General features: G+C 44.3%; 1 protein-coding gene across 1 annotated transcript; it reads right to left on the reverse strand.

The window, feature by feature from the left end:
* Nucleotides 1–451: 451 nt before the first annotated feature.
* Nucleotides 452–15,523, reverse strand: taf8 (TAF8 RNA polymerase II, TATA box binding protein (TBP)-associated factor). The gene is made up of 8 exons (XM_061694295.1): nt 15,351–15,523; nt 12,321–12,480; nt 12,084–12,182; nt 11,943–12,005; nt 11,736–11,860; nt 5,123–5,270; nt 4,114–4,256; nt 452–809 (listed from the first exon to the last, which is right to left on the reverse strand). Exons 1-8 carry the CDS (start codon nt 15,396–15,398, stop codon nt 669–671), a joined length of 927 nt encoding a protein of 308 aa, XP_061550279.1. The 5' UTR covers nt 15,399–15,523; the 3' UTR covers nt 452–668.
* Nucleotides 15,524–16,326: the final 803 nt, after the last annotated feature.

Consider the following 16,326-nt stretch of genomic DNA (forward strand, 5'->3'; position numbering starts at 1 on the left):
CCACGCATTTCGTGTTTCGGTGGCCGTACACGGAGCCATTTTTTGGAAAGGAGGGTTTTCACTTTCCTTTGCTCAAATGAAATTTAAAAAATTCTCCGTGTAGGGCCACCGAAATGCGATGAAAGGAGCTCTGAAGATGCTTCAATTTGGATTCAAGGACAATGTTTTCGATAAAGTCGGCAAATCGAGAACTGCAACTCGAATCAAGAGCGAACAACGTCTCTCTACATTTCTCACTGCAAAACCCACAAGACAGGCGAGCTAACTAAATAGTTTATCTAGCTGAGAGCTGGTCAAACTCAAACGTCATATCAGTTGTGCTTTTAATTGAGAAGACAAAGTCATAGACGATACGAAAAGCAGTTTGGGATCATTTAAGAACGAGAGAATCAGGTTAATAACCCACGGTTGCAGAACCCATCTTGATGAGTTCAACTAATAAAGGGTTAAAAAGGGGAAAAAAAAACTTTATTCACAAAATGGCAGCTTTGTGTCACCAGATTACAAAATGATGCTTTTAAACGAGTGCTCATAGAAATCAAGCAAAAAATGGAATTAAACTAAAGTTCTCTTGAGTTGGAGAATCCAGGTTACCCTGGCGGTCCTCCGCGGAGGAAGTGGAAGAAAAAAAAAATTGAAGGCTTGCCCGCATCCTGTGTGGCTGAGGCTCATTTCTTCCTCTTCACTTTGGGCTTCTTGACCGGCCGCAAGTACGGGTTGTCGATCACGTTGTCCTCGCTGCCTTTCGTGGACATGATGGCGCCGCCTGGAGGAAGCATGGCGTTCTCTTTGTCCACCACCGGGTCGTCCTGGAAAACACCAATCGGCGTGAGGGTCACCAAAGTCAGGAATTTGGATAAACGGGAACTAACCACAAATTTACAAAATTGAAGGTTGCCTCTTAATAGGAACGTGACAAGAGGCCACAATTGCACGACCTTGTCTACTGCTCTTCTCACCAATCACCTTGCGTTTGCGCTTTTTAAGCCAATGATGTCGTTTGAAACGTCACGCTCCTTTCAACGTGTCGGCTCCCTGGGAATTTCAGCCCGTACCAGTTTATTGGTGGATAATGTTAACTGAAACTCGTCAGCCAATTGGAGACGGGCTTACCTGAGTAGCAGACGGAACTAAAGGTTAAAGGAGATGTTGAGAAATAATCAAGTTCTACAGTTTTACTCAAATTTGAAAGCGTGTTTGGAAGGGATAGAGTGATTATCAACCGGGTTGATATGCAGTATTTTGACGCATATTGGCATTTGCCTTTTTTTTTTTTTTTTCCCCCAATTTAAAGCTGGGTAAATATTTGTTTTCATTTTCAGCTAAGTTTATAAGAGATCCTGCTGACCCAAGGAACTCCCTGCACGTTTTTGTTTTTGTTTGAACTTAAAACAAAGTAAAAGATTAACATTTCAGTGACACTGAAACTTTGGAAAACTTTCTTTATTGTAGAAAACAAGCTATTCATTCAAGTTTTTATTGAACTTCATAAGAGCAAGGAACTCTGCACTTTTTGTTAGGATTTTAAAACAAAGATGTCTATTGTCTAAAATTGACCAAAAAATTAACATGCTTAAAATTTGAGTTGTTATTCAGAATTTTGACAGCAAGATTTTTCCTTTGAACTGCAACTGAATATCAGCTCCAAATATCGGTTGTTGGCCTCCTCGACTACTAATAATCGGTATCGGCACTGACAAAAATAGTAGTTTTGGGACCAGATTTTCAACGAGGTTTCTGTGCAAGCTATTATCACATTTTGAGTATTCTGTGTGTGTTGTACTCGGGTTTCAGCGGCCGTTCCGAGCAGACTCGGCATTTTGTCATTCTTTTGGAAAATCTTGTCACGTCGCCACTCAGAGTTTCATTATTCCGCGATATTTTCACGACAACTGAGCGATTCTGGTGAGAACACCAAAGACACTTGAGTTTTGGTTTTTTTATGGACGCACATCATTTATTGCAAATGATTTTTTGCAGACCCCCAAGTTACAGCTCGTGGACCCCAGCTAGAGAAGCACTGGGCTGAATAACACCACTTTCTTGGAAGCCTGAACGATTTCCAGAGTTTTTTGCGCGCTTTTGGCAACTCTATGGGTGACATCAGGACCTCACCGCCTCAGGAATGCAACCAGCAAGGTTAATTTGCATCTTGAGATGCATTAAAAAATGTAGCTTATTAGTTTTCGGAGACTTTTATTTTGAAATACAATATCAGATCTTCATCAAACCTCTTTTAGGGGAGTCCTTGGTGGTCTGTCACACAGATCTGGACTTCTCTCGCAATACCAATGGGATTATGTCGGGGTGGCTTCGGCTCAGTAGGTAGAACAGGTTCGAATCCCTGCTACGACTGTCCGCATGTCGAAGTGTCCTCGGGCAAGACACGGAACCCTATTTTGCTCCCAGTGGGCCTGGCAGCAGTCGCCCATTGGTTCATGAATGTGAGGCTTTGTAAAGCGCTTTGGGCACTCTGATGATGTCGATAAAGTGCTATATAAGTGCAGTCCATTTACCATTTATTTTTCCTAAGATATCAAATAAACTACATTTTTTAATGTATCTCAAGATTCAAATTAATGTTGCTGGTTGCATTCCTTAACCGAAGAGCACTGACGTCCGTATTATTGGGAAGCTTTTATTTTGAAGGTAGCTTTCGCCGCCAGTTGGCGACCTATTTCCGTAATGCCTAGTATGAACAAAATTAGGGGGGGCTGGCTTGACTGCTACTTTACGAGTGGAGGCTGGCTTGACCGCAGTCGAAAACGGCACCTACGAAGAGACACGCTTAGTTTAAACTAGAAGCTATCAGTGACGCGGAGGAACATGGGAATCGAGCGGCCGCGAGAGAATTCAAGATCAACGAATCCACGGTTCGCAAGTGGAGGAAGCGGGAAAACGAGCTTCGCCGAGTCAAGACGACAAAGCTGAGTTTCCGCGGAAACAAGGCGAGGTGGCCCGAGTCGGAAGACCAATGGATTATGATCTCCAACCGCTGGACATCGGTGCAAACAGGGCGTTCAAAGTGAAGTTGCGAGCGCCGTGGGAGCGACGGATGACAGATGGCGAACACATCTTTACTGAGACGAGGGGGCAACGGCGGGCGAGTTACGCCACGATTTGCGAATGGATTGCGGATGCTCGGGCTAACGTGTCTGCTTGCGCTGTTGTTCGAGCTTTCGTAAAAGCCGCCATCATTTCTGAGGAGCCGCACGGCAACGAGACTCACTCGTGTTTGATTGAGAACTTGCCCAGCTGTTCATTTCGGATACAGAAGATGAGGACTTTGATGGATTTGGGGATGAGGATTGATCAAAACGTAACGTGAGTACATTGTTAAATACTTATAAATCGAACTCAACTGAATTTTTTTCCCACGAAATTGTTCCCCAGTGGCGGCCGACTGGTTAGAGCGTCAGCCTCACAGTTGTGAGGACCCGGGTTCAATCCCCGCGGGGCCCCGCCTGTGTGGTGTTTGCGTGTTCTCCCCGTGCCTGCGTGGCTTTTCTCCGGGCACTCCGGTTTCCTCCCACATCCCAAAAACATGCATTCGTTGAAGACTCTAAATTGCCCGTGTGAATTTGAGTGCGAATGGTTGTTTGTTTGTATGTGCCCTGCGATGGGCTGGCAACCGGTTCAGGGCGTAACCCGCCTCCTGCCCGATGATAGCTGGGATGGGCTCCGGCACGCCCGCGACCCGCGTGAGTAGAAGCGGCTCGGAAAATGGATGGATGGATGTTTTAGCATGCCTGCGCCCAATAATACGGTGCGCCTTATGTATGTGTTAAATACAGAAATAAATAGACCCCGTCACTGAGACTGCGCCTTTTAATACGGTGCGCAATATGGTTGTGAAAATACGGAAGGAAGGGAGTCCCTGCTCCAGCTTTCCATCAGTTTGGGGGTCCTTGGTCTGCAAACTGTTAAAGACCCCTGATATAAGTAAAAAAATAATAAATAAATAGAAATGGGTTCGGAGAAGACGTTATTGTTATCGGTAACAGTGGAAAAGAGCGTTATCGTGCATCCTTTCACGATGACCTCCTCGCAAAATGGCCGTCTGGTTTTGAAAAAATTTTCCATTGCGCGCTTACGAGAGGAGCGGCGGCTTACGTTCATGACGTTCCCGGCCGCGATATCGCCGTCCGTCTGGTCGTCCTGCTCCGACGAGTCCGTTTCCTCCAAAGTCTGCAGCTCCAGCTCGGACGGCAGGAGGGCGCCGAGGTAAGGGATGGCGCTCGGCTGCGCGGCGATCACTGACGACAACGCAGAACACGTGCAAATTAGAGGGGCGGGTCTCGGTTCTCTCTCTGCGACCCGGAAGCTCTTCTCACGCCGCCATAGAAATAGAATATCAATTGTCCTAACTGTGCACAGAGGAGCAGGCTTGCAAAATTCCAGGAACTTGAAAAGTCAAGCTTGGCTCTCACCTCACTGACTGGCAGCCCTTTTCAAAACAGTCGTCCTGCCCTCGTTGCCAGCAGCCATTCCCCAGCATCTTTCAAGACCCACAGAACATTGTGTTCTGTGACATTATGAGCAACCTAGCGAAAGAAAGCGGAGACTCTCTTCTACCACCGGGAAAAAAAAGGTTGCCTCCAGGATTTTCTGCTCCTTCGAACATGGGCTTGTTTCACCAAAAAGAAGCACGTCAAGTGGAACAGTGACTTTGACGCTTGCATGTTTTGCTGCGGTATTCTTTTGAGTGAGGCGTGGTCGACGGCAGGCAATGCTTCTTGACAAAGAGACAATTCTAACATTGCGTGTGTGCGTGAGCAGCTTTAAGCCACACCTCCGATATTGCCTCATTGATTGGACTCGAGGTCGGCTCACAACCGACCCCGATTAGCTCTTGGACGATCTGTAGTTTCGTTAATAAATTCCAAAGGGTTCCAATACTTTTTCCTCCCACTGTACATCAAATAAATCTTTTAATTGTATTACAAATGTCTGACAAAACAAAATGTTGATACTGTACATATGCTTGAATACTATACTTTGCCATTCATCCTTCCCTATTTTCAAAATGCCCCGTGCAAATTTACCGAAAACTTCGCAACCCTGAGGAGCGAGGAGGTCGCTAATAAAGAAATGAGGTTCAGCCGGGGTTGACGTCACTTACGCGGGAAGGTGGTGATGTCGTCTTTGAAGAGGCTCTGGGTTTTGCTGGTCTTGGCCATGAAGCGTGTGAGCGCCCGCTCCACGTCCCGCCTCTGAGTTGCCGCTTTCTCGCGCACCACCTGGTAGTCCGACACGGGCTCGCGAAACGTCTGGGGAGACGAGAACGAGCGTGTGAGCGGAGGGCGGCTGGGACCGAGGCGCGTTCAAGGTCAAATGAGGTCATACTCCCGATCGACGCCGCATACATGACTACAACTTTGTTTGTTTTACTTTGCGGTGATGCTGCACGATGCGGCCGTAAAATAAAATCTGCTTCTTTTTTTTTTTTTTTTTCACTAATACATTTTTTCCCCCATTGCTTACAGAAAGAAGAAATCGTGAGCCTAAGAGCGCAATTCGGGGTTCCTACACAATTCAGATTTGAAATTTCCAGACTTCTCGGAAAAAAGTCAAAAGTGACATTTGAGTAGACGTGGAGGCAAGAACGCAGGACTTACCTCTGCAAACTTCCTTCATCCCTGATAATTGTACACCTCGAAGGACATTCACCTTCTTATACCTTGGTCACTTTCCAACAAATTGTAGTCAAAACAAAGTTTTTTTTTTGGTTTTTTTTATAAAGGATTTCTGTTCTCTTGCAACATTTGAGGGCTTGACTATGAAGAGTCATTCCAATCCCCTAACTTTCTAAGGGAACGTAAACGCTATTCAGGACTCCGATTTTCGAGTTTGACAATGTTAAATAACAACCACAGGTATGACAATGAAAATCAGTTCTTACTATGACACACATATTCGGGGTATGTGACGGTTGATGCAAGCTCTCGGGCTTCTCCTTCTTGTCTGCAACGGAGCCTTACTAACTTACAGAGTTGCTAACTCTTTGTGCCGCTTCGGTCTCTTCATTTCCCCCCAAATTCCTCAGCTGCATTCCAGTAATCAAAGGTGTTGTAATCAGCAAATAAAGTAAATGATTAAATCGTTTTCAATTCATACATTTCTGTCCTCAGAGTACTTGACGTTTACTCATCAGAAAATCTGACTGTCAGTTTGCTATGTTTGCTCCTGGCATTCATTTAGGAACGATGCTTTGACAGAAACGACTCGAGACGTTCCAAGGGTGTCGATGGAATTTTCTCAGCGAATCAGTCGAGTATTCCCCGAGACTATGATACAATCCTGTTTACTCTCACGTAAACATTGAAGCTGTGCTTCCAAGCTCCTTCAAAATATGTTTATCTTCTTTTATTTTTATTTTTTTTTAGAAAATAGAGCTGTTGTAAGACCTTTGTGTGTGTACCTGGAAATGTATTCAACCAAATGGCCTACTTATTCATAGGAACCCTGATAGCTGTCCAAGTCATTTTCAACTCACTGGCACACTACGCCAACGTGTTTGCGGAAAAAAAAGTGTTTCTTTATTTCTGTGCAGATTCTCAGTCATTCGGGCCACGGTAATCCTGAAAGGTTGAATTGTTTGGCAACTACACTCTTGTTTGTTGTATTTGTTATTTTTCCTCATTTTTTCCCTGGAAATGTTAAAATATGACTTAGACGACGACCTTTATGCCTTAGGATAACAAAAGGACAAAAGGCCTCATTCACTAATAAATGCGTAGAAATGATCTTACTCTGCGCACGTTTGTTTTCATATTCCCAAACTCACTGTCAGATACATGACACGTGCGTACCAGGCAGGGCAACTTTTCTTCGCACCGCTGTGTCGCTTGCAGATCGGCCCCAGAAATCCTGATCTTGTAAAGCCTAGTAAATATGTTACATCATACTAACTATTCTCAGTATGGGTACCAGCTTGCCACCAGCAGTAAACACATGACTAAAACCGACACCCATTTAACGATGAACAACTACAAACGACACCCATTTAACTATTAAACCCTGTCTGCACAAAATAAGACAAAGATACATTTTAAAGCAGTCAAAACGCAATACGGTAACTTTAACTATCAGACATGCAAACACCAAAGGCGTGAAAAAGGTGACCAAAAAAAACATTGTAAGGGAGGGGGGCGCCTGGGGGGATCCCCGAGCCCCCGCGGAGATTTCTTTTGATTTCAACATAAATGAAGCAATCTGGAAGACTCTGAAGAGTACAATAAGGCGAAATAAACAAATGTTCTTCACGCAGAAAAACATTTATTTACAGCGCTCAAGTACATGATGATGTACAAATTTAAGATTAGAATTCAATTTGCGTCATTTCTTTGCTTTTTTGTTTTGGCCTCCAACTTGAGCCAGGCCCATCTCCGCCTGTGCCACATCAATAGCATCCTCCTCTTTAAGCACTCTCACTCTGGAAAAGAATCGACTCAAATCTTTGTCTGGTTCACTTCATTTTTCACTATTGCCAACTTCAAAGGCTAATTCCAAATGCATCCTCCGGGAAAATATTAAGTACAATATTTTTCTGTTTTTATTGGCCATTTCTGAATTCTAACCCTAACCCTAACCTGGGGAGAGGGAAGTCTTGGGCGTCCCTGCTAAAGCAACTGCCCCCGCGACCCGACCTCGGATAAGCGCTGTGTTTGATTGTCTGCAGGATTCAATGTCGACACACTGCCCATCTACGCCAAGCGCTCTCAGAGGATGGTCATCACCGCACGTAAGAAGCCTCATCATATTATCTGTGACGCCGTTGACTTAAACAGGTTGAGTGAAAATGTGCCGGATTTGATGACTTTCAGCTCCAGTCACCAACCACCCGATGACGCCCAAAGCGTTGTCAGCCGGACAGAAGCGTACACACCCACAGTTTTCAGTTTTTTTGGGCCATTTAACATCGCTCCGTCGCTTAATACATTTAACGTTAACATCCGTAAACTAATTAGATAATTGTAGCTGCGTTTCCTAATTAATACAAGATGTACTACCGGATCAGCACTTGTCGCCAGTGTTACGTGTGCGTCGCGGTTCCTGTGGGACCGCGACCAGGGCCGCGAAAATACAAAAGACCAGCGCAACAAATACGACGCTGGCTGATCTGATGAGCAAAAATGTTGCTTAAACGTAAGAGTAGCAAAAGAGGATGTCCGCTCCAGAGGTGGGGAGAGTCGCCAAACATTCCACTCAAGTAAGAGTACTGTGCTACTTGACAATAATGTGACCTCCAAAAAATTACTGGAGTAAAAAGTACAAAGTGAAATTATTACTCAAGTATTGAGTAAATAGTCAGTAACTTCTGATTTTTTATTTTTTTACCACGGCATGAACATCAATAATTAATAAAATAATAATTACAAAATAAAACGTGAATGTGCAAATTCTGATGTTGCTGTGTGTGTGTGTGTGTGTATGAGCAATCAAAACTCCCCAAAAAACATCTGCAATTTACCGCACGGTGTTTTCTGAAGTTATACGTGAGCTGAAATATCCCCGTTTGGGCAGACAGTGCCAGACAAATACTATAATACACGGAAGCTGTTGTTTTTGTTCGTCGAAATGTAAACACGAGTAGCACGCCGTCGCCTTCATGGTAAGGACGACCTTCCCAACAGGGCCGCCACGTACGCACGACGATCAGCGGGGCAGGCTTATTTAGTGGGAATACGTATGTCCGGGAAGCCCAATGGAAGACCACGTGTGAGGTCATGTGACTTTCTTGCGTCGTTTGATTGGTAAACTACACTTAAACGTCACTAGCGCTTAAATTGGATTGACGCAAACAGCGCCCAATGCGGAAGTCGAAGTCGTAGTCTCGCGCAGGAAATAGTTGATAAATAAGCAATAATTGATCAATAAAAGTAGCGAGCGAGATTTAGATCAGTGTAACGGAGTAAAAGTACCGTTCATTCTAAACAGCAGAGGCGGCGGAAGGGTTTTTTCTGGTCTCGTCTACTCCTGTGACTTACCCAAAGCAAGTCCAGAGCCCACAGGCGGAACCTCAAACTGCATATCAGTCCGCCGCGGAGTAATCCTCACAATTACATCTGTGTGTGGATGGTGGATGTGTGGAATGGATCTAGCTCCCAGGGTTCAAGGAGTACGAAACAGCCGATGACATCAGCGACGGCGACTTTCCCTATCCACTGGTCACGTATATTCTTTTTTTCACTTGGAAAGCCAAAAGAAAAACTCTTGCCACTGCCTGAACCATTTGTACAACCAAATGCCACACTATAAACCATCGTGACATCGCTAAATCATACGACAACAAATATACAAGGACGGGAACAACAGCATGGAACAATAGCACGGAACGCCGAATGAACAGGGTGTTTGGCTGGTGTGACATCACTGCGCCGGATAGAGTCGAAGACGCTAGATGCAAAAAGCAGAAGGCGCATTCTGCATCATATTTATTGATTTAACTGCTGTATATCTGCAATATAGTGTGCTGGATAGACGGAAAGAATATTTGAGGTGTTGATAAATGAGGAAAATGAGAGAGAAGGAAGAGTAGAGGAGCCAAGTGCGGTGGACTAGGAAGTGGCAATGATTAGTAAGGGCGAAGTATGAAGGGCATTAAAGAGGATGAAAAATGGAAAGGCAGTTGGTCCTGATGACATTCCGGTGGATGTATGGAAGCATCTCGGAGAGGTGGCTATGGAGTTTTTGACCAGCTTTTTCAACAGAATTCTAATCAGGTGACAAGATGCCTGAGGAATGGAGGAAAAGTGTGCTGGTGCCCATTTTTAAGAACAAGGGTGATGTGCAGAGCTGTGGGAACGAGAGAGGAATAAAGTTGATGAGCCACACAATCAAGTTATGAGAAAGAGTCGTGGAGGCCAGACTCAGGACAGAAGTGAGTATTTGCGAGCAACAGGATGGTTTCATGCCTAGAAAGAGTACCACAGATGCATTATTTGCCTTGAGGATGTTGATGGAAAAGGAGCTACATTGTGTCTTTGTAGATCTAGAGAAAGCCTATGACAGAGTACCCAGAGAGGAACTGTGGTACTGCATGCAGAAGTAATAATACAGGACATGTATGAAGGCAGCAGAACAGCGGTGAGGTGTGCTGTAGGTGTGACAGACGAATTTAAGGTGGAGGTGGGACTGCATCAGGGATCAGCCCTGAGCCCCTTCCTGTTTGCAGTGGTGATGGATAGGCTGACAGATGAGGTTAGACTGGAATCCCTGTGGACCATGATGTTCATAGAAGACATTGTGATCTGCAGTGAAAACAGGGATCAAGTGGAGGAACAGTTAGAAAGATGGAGGCATGCAATGGAAAGGAGAGGAATGAAAATTAGCTTAAGTAAAACAGAATATATGTGCATGAATGAGAGGGGTGGTGGGGGAAGAGTGAGGCTACAGGGAGAAGAGGTAGCAAGGGTGGAGGACTTGAAATACTTGGGGTCAACCGTCCAGAGCAATGGTGGGTCTGGTAAGGAAGTGAAGAAACAAGTCCAAGCAGGTTGGAACAGGTGGAGGAAGGTGTCAGGTGTGTTATGTGACAGAAGAGTCTCTGCTAGGATGAAGGGCACAGTTTATGAAACAGTGGTGAGGCCAGCCATGGTGGACGGATTAGAGACTGTGGCACTGAAGAGTCAATAGGAAGCAGAGCTGGAGGTGGCGGAAATGAAGATGTTGAGGTTTGCTCTCGGGGTGAGCAGGTTGGATCAAATTAGGAATGAGCTCATTAGAGTGACAGCCAAGGTTAGATGTTTTGGAGACCAAGTTAGAGAGAGCAGACTTCGATGGTCATCCAGAGGAGAGAGAGTCAGTATATTGATAGAAGGATGGTGAGGATGGAGCTGCCAGGCAAGAGAGCGAGAGGAAGACCAAAGAGAAGGTTGATGGATATCGTGAAGGAAGACATGAGGGCAGTTGGTGTTCTAGAGGAGGATGCAGGAGATAGGGTTACATGGAAAAGGATGACGCTGTGGCGACCCCTAACAGGACAAGCCCAAAGGAAGAGAAGAACAACTGTTATATAATCACTTCGAAATGGCAGACGTCATTTGTAAAGGGGTTCTAGAGTTAAGAAAAAATGTAAATCTTTGTCCTCTGACCTTTAAACAGTTTAAAACACGCTCAGGCGGGGCAGAAGAACATATGTCAGGTGGGAGTGCATCAGGGGTCCACCCTGAGCTCCTTCCTGAAGATTAGCCGAAGTAAGACAGAATATATGTGCATGAATGAGAAGGGTACTGGGGGCACATTGAATTACCTTGAGGAATACAAAACAAGTCTTTGGAGTCTGGAACAGGCTATTTTTGGTACAGTAACAGTTGTTTTTTGTCAAGCCATTCACCTTTGGCAAAGGATTTGGAACTAGGAAGTACACTAATTCCTCGCAGCTCATGATAGTTACTTTATTGTACGTCAACAATGTCACCGTTGACCAAGCACGCCAGCGTGGTAACTTTGGATAGAATGTGAAACATTCAAAATTTTTCAAGCTTTTTTATACTGTATTTATTTCCAATAACTATGTACTGTACTGGGCGATTTAGGCCATGAAAAAAAAACGTACAAAACAATTTTGAAAAAAAAAATGCTTAAATGTAATGGACAATCTGCTGTATCGGACCACCCCCCACTCCCGCCCCTATTAGTCCATTCTATCGAGGTTCCACTGTACGTCTATTTACGACATCCACTTCAGCCTTAGCCTAGTGCGAGTACGCCGAATGAGACTTGGGACTCACGGGGGTTTTGATGTAGGTGTGCGGGTCTGGGAATTCCGGGTAGTGGCCAGGTATGTGAGGTGGGTGTGTACGCTTCTGTCCGGCTGACAACGCTTTGGGCGTCATCGGGTGGTTGGTGACTGGAGCTGAAAGTCATCAAATCCGGCACATTTTCACTCAACCTGTTTAAGTCAACGGCGTCACAGATAATATGATGAGGCTTCTTACGTGCGGTGATGACCATCCTCTGAGAGCGCTTGGCATAGATGGGCAGTGTGTCGACATTGAATCCTGCAGACAATCAAACACAATTTCATTTTTGACCTTATGCATGAGCTGCGCATCATCAACATGCGTTGCATGACTCACCCATTTCAATGAGTGTCACCACAGTATCCGACAGAGTTGGGACGCTTCTGGCTGTGTGTTCACAATATGATTTAGTGCAGCGCCCGATTTCTGTTATATCTTAAAAAATAAAAATAAAAAATAGATTTGTTATTCGTCGCGCAAACAAAGAGACATGTTCTTTGGAACTTTTAGAACAACAATAGTAAAAGAAGTGTCGGCGTGTCTTTTTGAGTTTTTTTCCCGATTGAGACCTACAACTCTGCATCATCTCAGTGAGTGTTTCCACGGCCGCCTTCTCGGCGCAGTCGAAGCCGCACTCTGTCAGGAGGGCGCTCACCACCACCTGCAGGGTCCGTCGTCGAGCCAGCTGGTAGTTCTCCACCGGGCTGTTGGCTGCTTTATTGCCACCTGCACGCTGGGAAGGCACGGGAAATATATTCGATCACTATTAGACTCATGTATATACTACGTACGGCCGATACCAGTAGTGTGGTCATACAAGATCAGGGGTGTCAAACTCAAATTCACATTGGGCCAAAATTTAAAATGGAGACTAAGTCACAGCCAAACGCAATAGTTATTGGAAATTGACAGCGATTGTGCATGTTCTCCCACGCTGCACTATTTGCATATCTGTTGTTGACCAATACTGGCCACTCATGCCAGAGTAGCATCTGCTCCATTTGCACACTGATCGAGGAGTATCTGCAACATTTGCACAATCGACATTTTCCCAGATTATCGCACTACACGCTTGAAGTCTCGGCGCCCTTTGCACAATGGTCATTGCACCGGACTACTGCAATATTAGTCTTTCAAACTGCTCGAAGTTTCTAGAGGACTCTGCATCTTTTTGCACAATTGTCAAAAAAAAAATAAAAATGTACTGACATTACCAGATAACTAGCTACCCTTTATTCCTCAGTGACTGTCTTTCTGTCTCCAAAGTGTTCTCTGTCAATTGACTCTCTGTTGTCGTACTAGAGCGACTCCAACTACCGGGGACAAATTCCTTGTGTGTTTTTTGGACATACTTGGCAAATAAAGATGATTCTGATTCTCTCCGGATATGTAATGTTAAACCTTATCGCTTTTGTATTATGAGATTGTCTGAATGTTTTCAGATTGTCTGTCCTGACCAGGACACTCTTGTAAAAGAGATTTATCTCAATGAGGCTTTCCTGGATAAATAAAGGTTAAATAATTAAATGTATCACTCCAATTTTCTTCCACACTTTTAATTTTAGAACTGGAATGCCTCGTGTTACAGGCAGTGATGCCAGTAACGCGTTACTCCAAAATTCAGCCATTTTGAGTAACGAGCAAAATAACGGGTTACTTCCCCCGGGAGAGTAATCAGACTACAGTTACTTTTTCAAACCAGCAATAGTTACTTTTGAGTCATCAATGTCTCTCACTAAGTGCTGATTTGTGGCTGCTGGTGACTCGAAAAATCGCAGTCCAGCCATTCAAGAGTATTTAATCGTTCACGCAGAATGCGGAATTCTCAATAAGCGGAAGAAAGCGATTGGGGGGTGATTGTTGATTCTACAATGCACAGTGACGGTGCAGTACCATAAAAGTGCAAAGAAATGCACACGATTTTTGTTATTTTCCTTTGTAAAAATTTTATTTGATTGTTGTTACTTTTTTATTTACACATTAAGAAAACAGTTTTACTGTCGTGTTAAATGCGCAATGCATTTGGGGTTAATAATTCATACCGAAATCCGCGGTCATAAATCGCCGTACAATAAGGACTGACTCACGGAAGGACTTACAATGCTTATCTTAAATAATATTTACAATGTAAAGGGAGAACTTTCAAGTTTGTCTGTAGTCCGGACTGTGAGCTGGTTTGACGCGCTGCACGGCTGACGTCACGTAAGTAAGTGCTTCTCCCCCGCCAATCGCCCACAGCTTTACTCGTTAAACAGTTGCGTAATTCTTGTCACCTTTTCTCGCTCTTCGCAACAAAATGACGATGGTGGGAGCAATGGTGTGTGTGTTTGTATGCCCCCAATATCAAAGGGCCACTCACTTTCACGATTACATACACGCAAGCACGCACACACACAGTTGCCTTCATGGACCACAATCGGCATCCATTTATCTATCAGTTAAGATTAGAGAAGTTTACTGAGAATGGTGCGCTTGTTTACATTTAGGTACTTACTGTACTGTGTTGTCATGTCAAGTCTGCACTAAGTTGCTGATTTAATGTGGCTTCAACTGCACGAATATTTAAGTTATTGGCTCATATTGATGACATCATTCTGTAACTTGTGTGGCGTACATTAGACAAGTAATGGGTTCGGTTAAGCTAATGCTTTTTTTGTACTGTGGATACGTGATATTCCTGCCACTTGGCAGCTTCTGAAACATTCTAAAATGAAATCAAGCAATCAGTAAAGCAACTAAGTTACTTTTAAGATCAAGTAATCAGTAATGTAACTAAGTTACTTTTTCAAGGTAACTGTGGCAACACTAGTTACGGACTACAAACCAAGCGAATATTGAGCCGCGAAGAACAAAAATCTGTCAGTAACTCCCCCTAAAAATGGTCATACTTGCCTATATTAGTAGTTGAAACTGTGAATAGACAACAAACTATGATCCCAAAACATTTTAATTTGGAACTCCTATTTTTTATTAAAGCTGTCCTGTTGAGATACATGCTCTTGCAGAATGCTCTGCTTATTTTTTTATTCATTCCCAAAACATGCACGGTAGGTTAACTGAAGACTCTAAATTGCCCGTAGGTGTGCATGTGTGAATGATGGTTTGTCTATGTGTGCCCTGCGATTGGCTGGCGACCAGTTCAGGGCGTACCCCGCCTCTTGCCCGGAGTTAGCTGAGATGGGCGCCAGCACGCCCGCGGCCCGCGGTCCAGAAAATGGAGGAGCAATAATAAATATAAATGGCTGCTGTTAACGTAAATAAACAGTTCGGAATGAGTGCGATTTGAAGAGGGTTCATGAATCGCGACGAGAAGAGGTTCCTAAATATTCATGGCTACGTCTATGACGTCATGAGCTGATGGATTTGCATCAGAGTGTGTTGGGGCACAGGAACGTGCAAATTTTACACATATACTTGGCCAATTCATTTTAAGAGTATCTTCAAATGCTCAATTTATTGAGCCCGACTCGACACTGCATGGGTTCCTCACGCCGACGAATGATGCGATAGTGCTTCCTATTTATTATCCAACGTAGTGTACATCAAAGGTTAGCTTAGCCTGCAAAGTCGCTCGTCTCTCGGCCGCATTCAACGGCTTCTCACCCCGCCAACAGCCAGCGAAGCGCCCGTTGCCACCGCAGGATCCGCCATCACGTTTCAACGAGCACCAGTCGTTCACATGGACAACTTTTATTTTGGTTACATGAGCTACGGACGTGTAAGTGGCGTCTTTCCCCCCCCCCCCCCCAAATCTTTATGTCGTCGCCAATAGTAAACACTGAGCGGTTGTAACCTCAACGTCACTTCCGCCGGATTTTTGTCGCGACTGCGCTCCCTGCTGCCTCCAGTGTTTACAAATGTAATTGCATCTACTTGAGCCCCGTAATGACGCCATAATGCGCATGCGTATATAGCCACGTTTACTGTCGACTGGCTGGTGCGTCTCAAACTTTTTTACTCCAAGTACCAGCTGAAAAAATAGCTGGCTCGCCAACACCACCACCATAACCATCATCAAAATGCGATACCTGAATAGTGAAAATTTTCTCGCAGGTTAAATGCAAATGTATGGCTCTTAAAAGTTAAGTACAACTGAACTGTCCTTTAAATGTACTGTACTGGATGTAAAAAAAAAAAAAAAAGTTTAAAAAAGCTGTTTGCATACTCGCCTCAAGCTATGTTTGCATTTATTGTTTTCAATAGGTTTTGTTTTATTCGTATTTAATTCACGTACCTTTAGTGGTACTGATTAAAGTTTAATACTTCATTACAAAATAAGTACTAAATCATTTTTACTGTCAATTATATACAATGCCCAATTTCATAACTTGGCACAATGGGAAAAGAAAATCTTATGCCCACAAAATAGTTTCCCTTTTTGATAACATCGCATAGAACTTGTATGGAACACATGCATAAACAAATAACGGTGGTCAGCTGGTTAGCATATTTGCCTCACAGTTCTGAGGACCGGGGTTCAAATCCCGGTCCCGCCTGTGTGGAGTTTGCATGTTCTCCCCGTGCCTGCGTGGCTTTTCTCCGGGCACTCCGATTTCCTCCCACATCTCCAAAACATGCA

This window comes from Phycodurus eques, chromosome 1, assembly GCF_024500275.1.
Source record: "Phycodurus eques isolate BA_2022a chromosome 1, UOR_Pequ_1.1, whole genome shotgun sequence".
NCBI lineage: Eukaryota > Metazoa > Chordata > Actinopteri > Syngnathiformes > Syngnathidae > Phycodurus > Phycodurus eques.

Excerpts from the sequence above, each read along its gene's own strand:
- taf8 (XM_061694295.1), bottom strand. The coding sequence starts at position 15,398 with ATGGCGGATCCTGCGGTGGCAACGGGCGCTTCGCTGGCTGTTGGCGGG. Across the intron at positions 5,271-11,735 it reads ACACCTACATCAAAACCCCC|ACGTTTCGCGAGCCCGTGTC; the intron begins GTGAGTCCCAAG and ends TCGTCTCCCCAG. Across the intron at positions 4,257-5,122 it reads CGACATCACCACCTTCCCGC|TGATCGCCGCGCAGCCGAGC; the intron begins GTAAGTGACGTC and ends CGTTGTCGTCAG.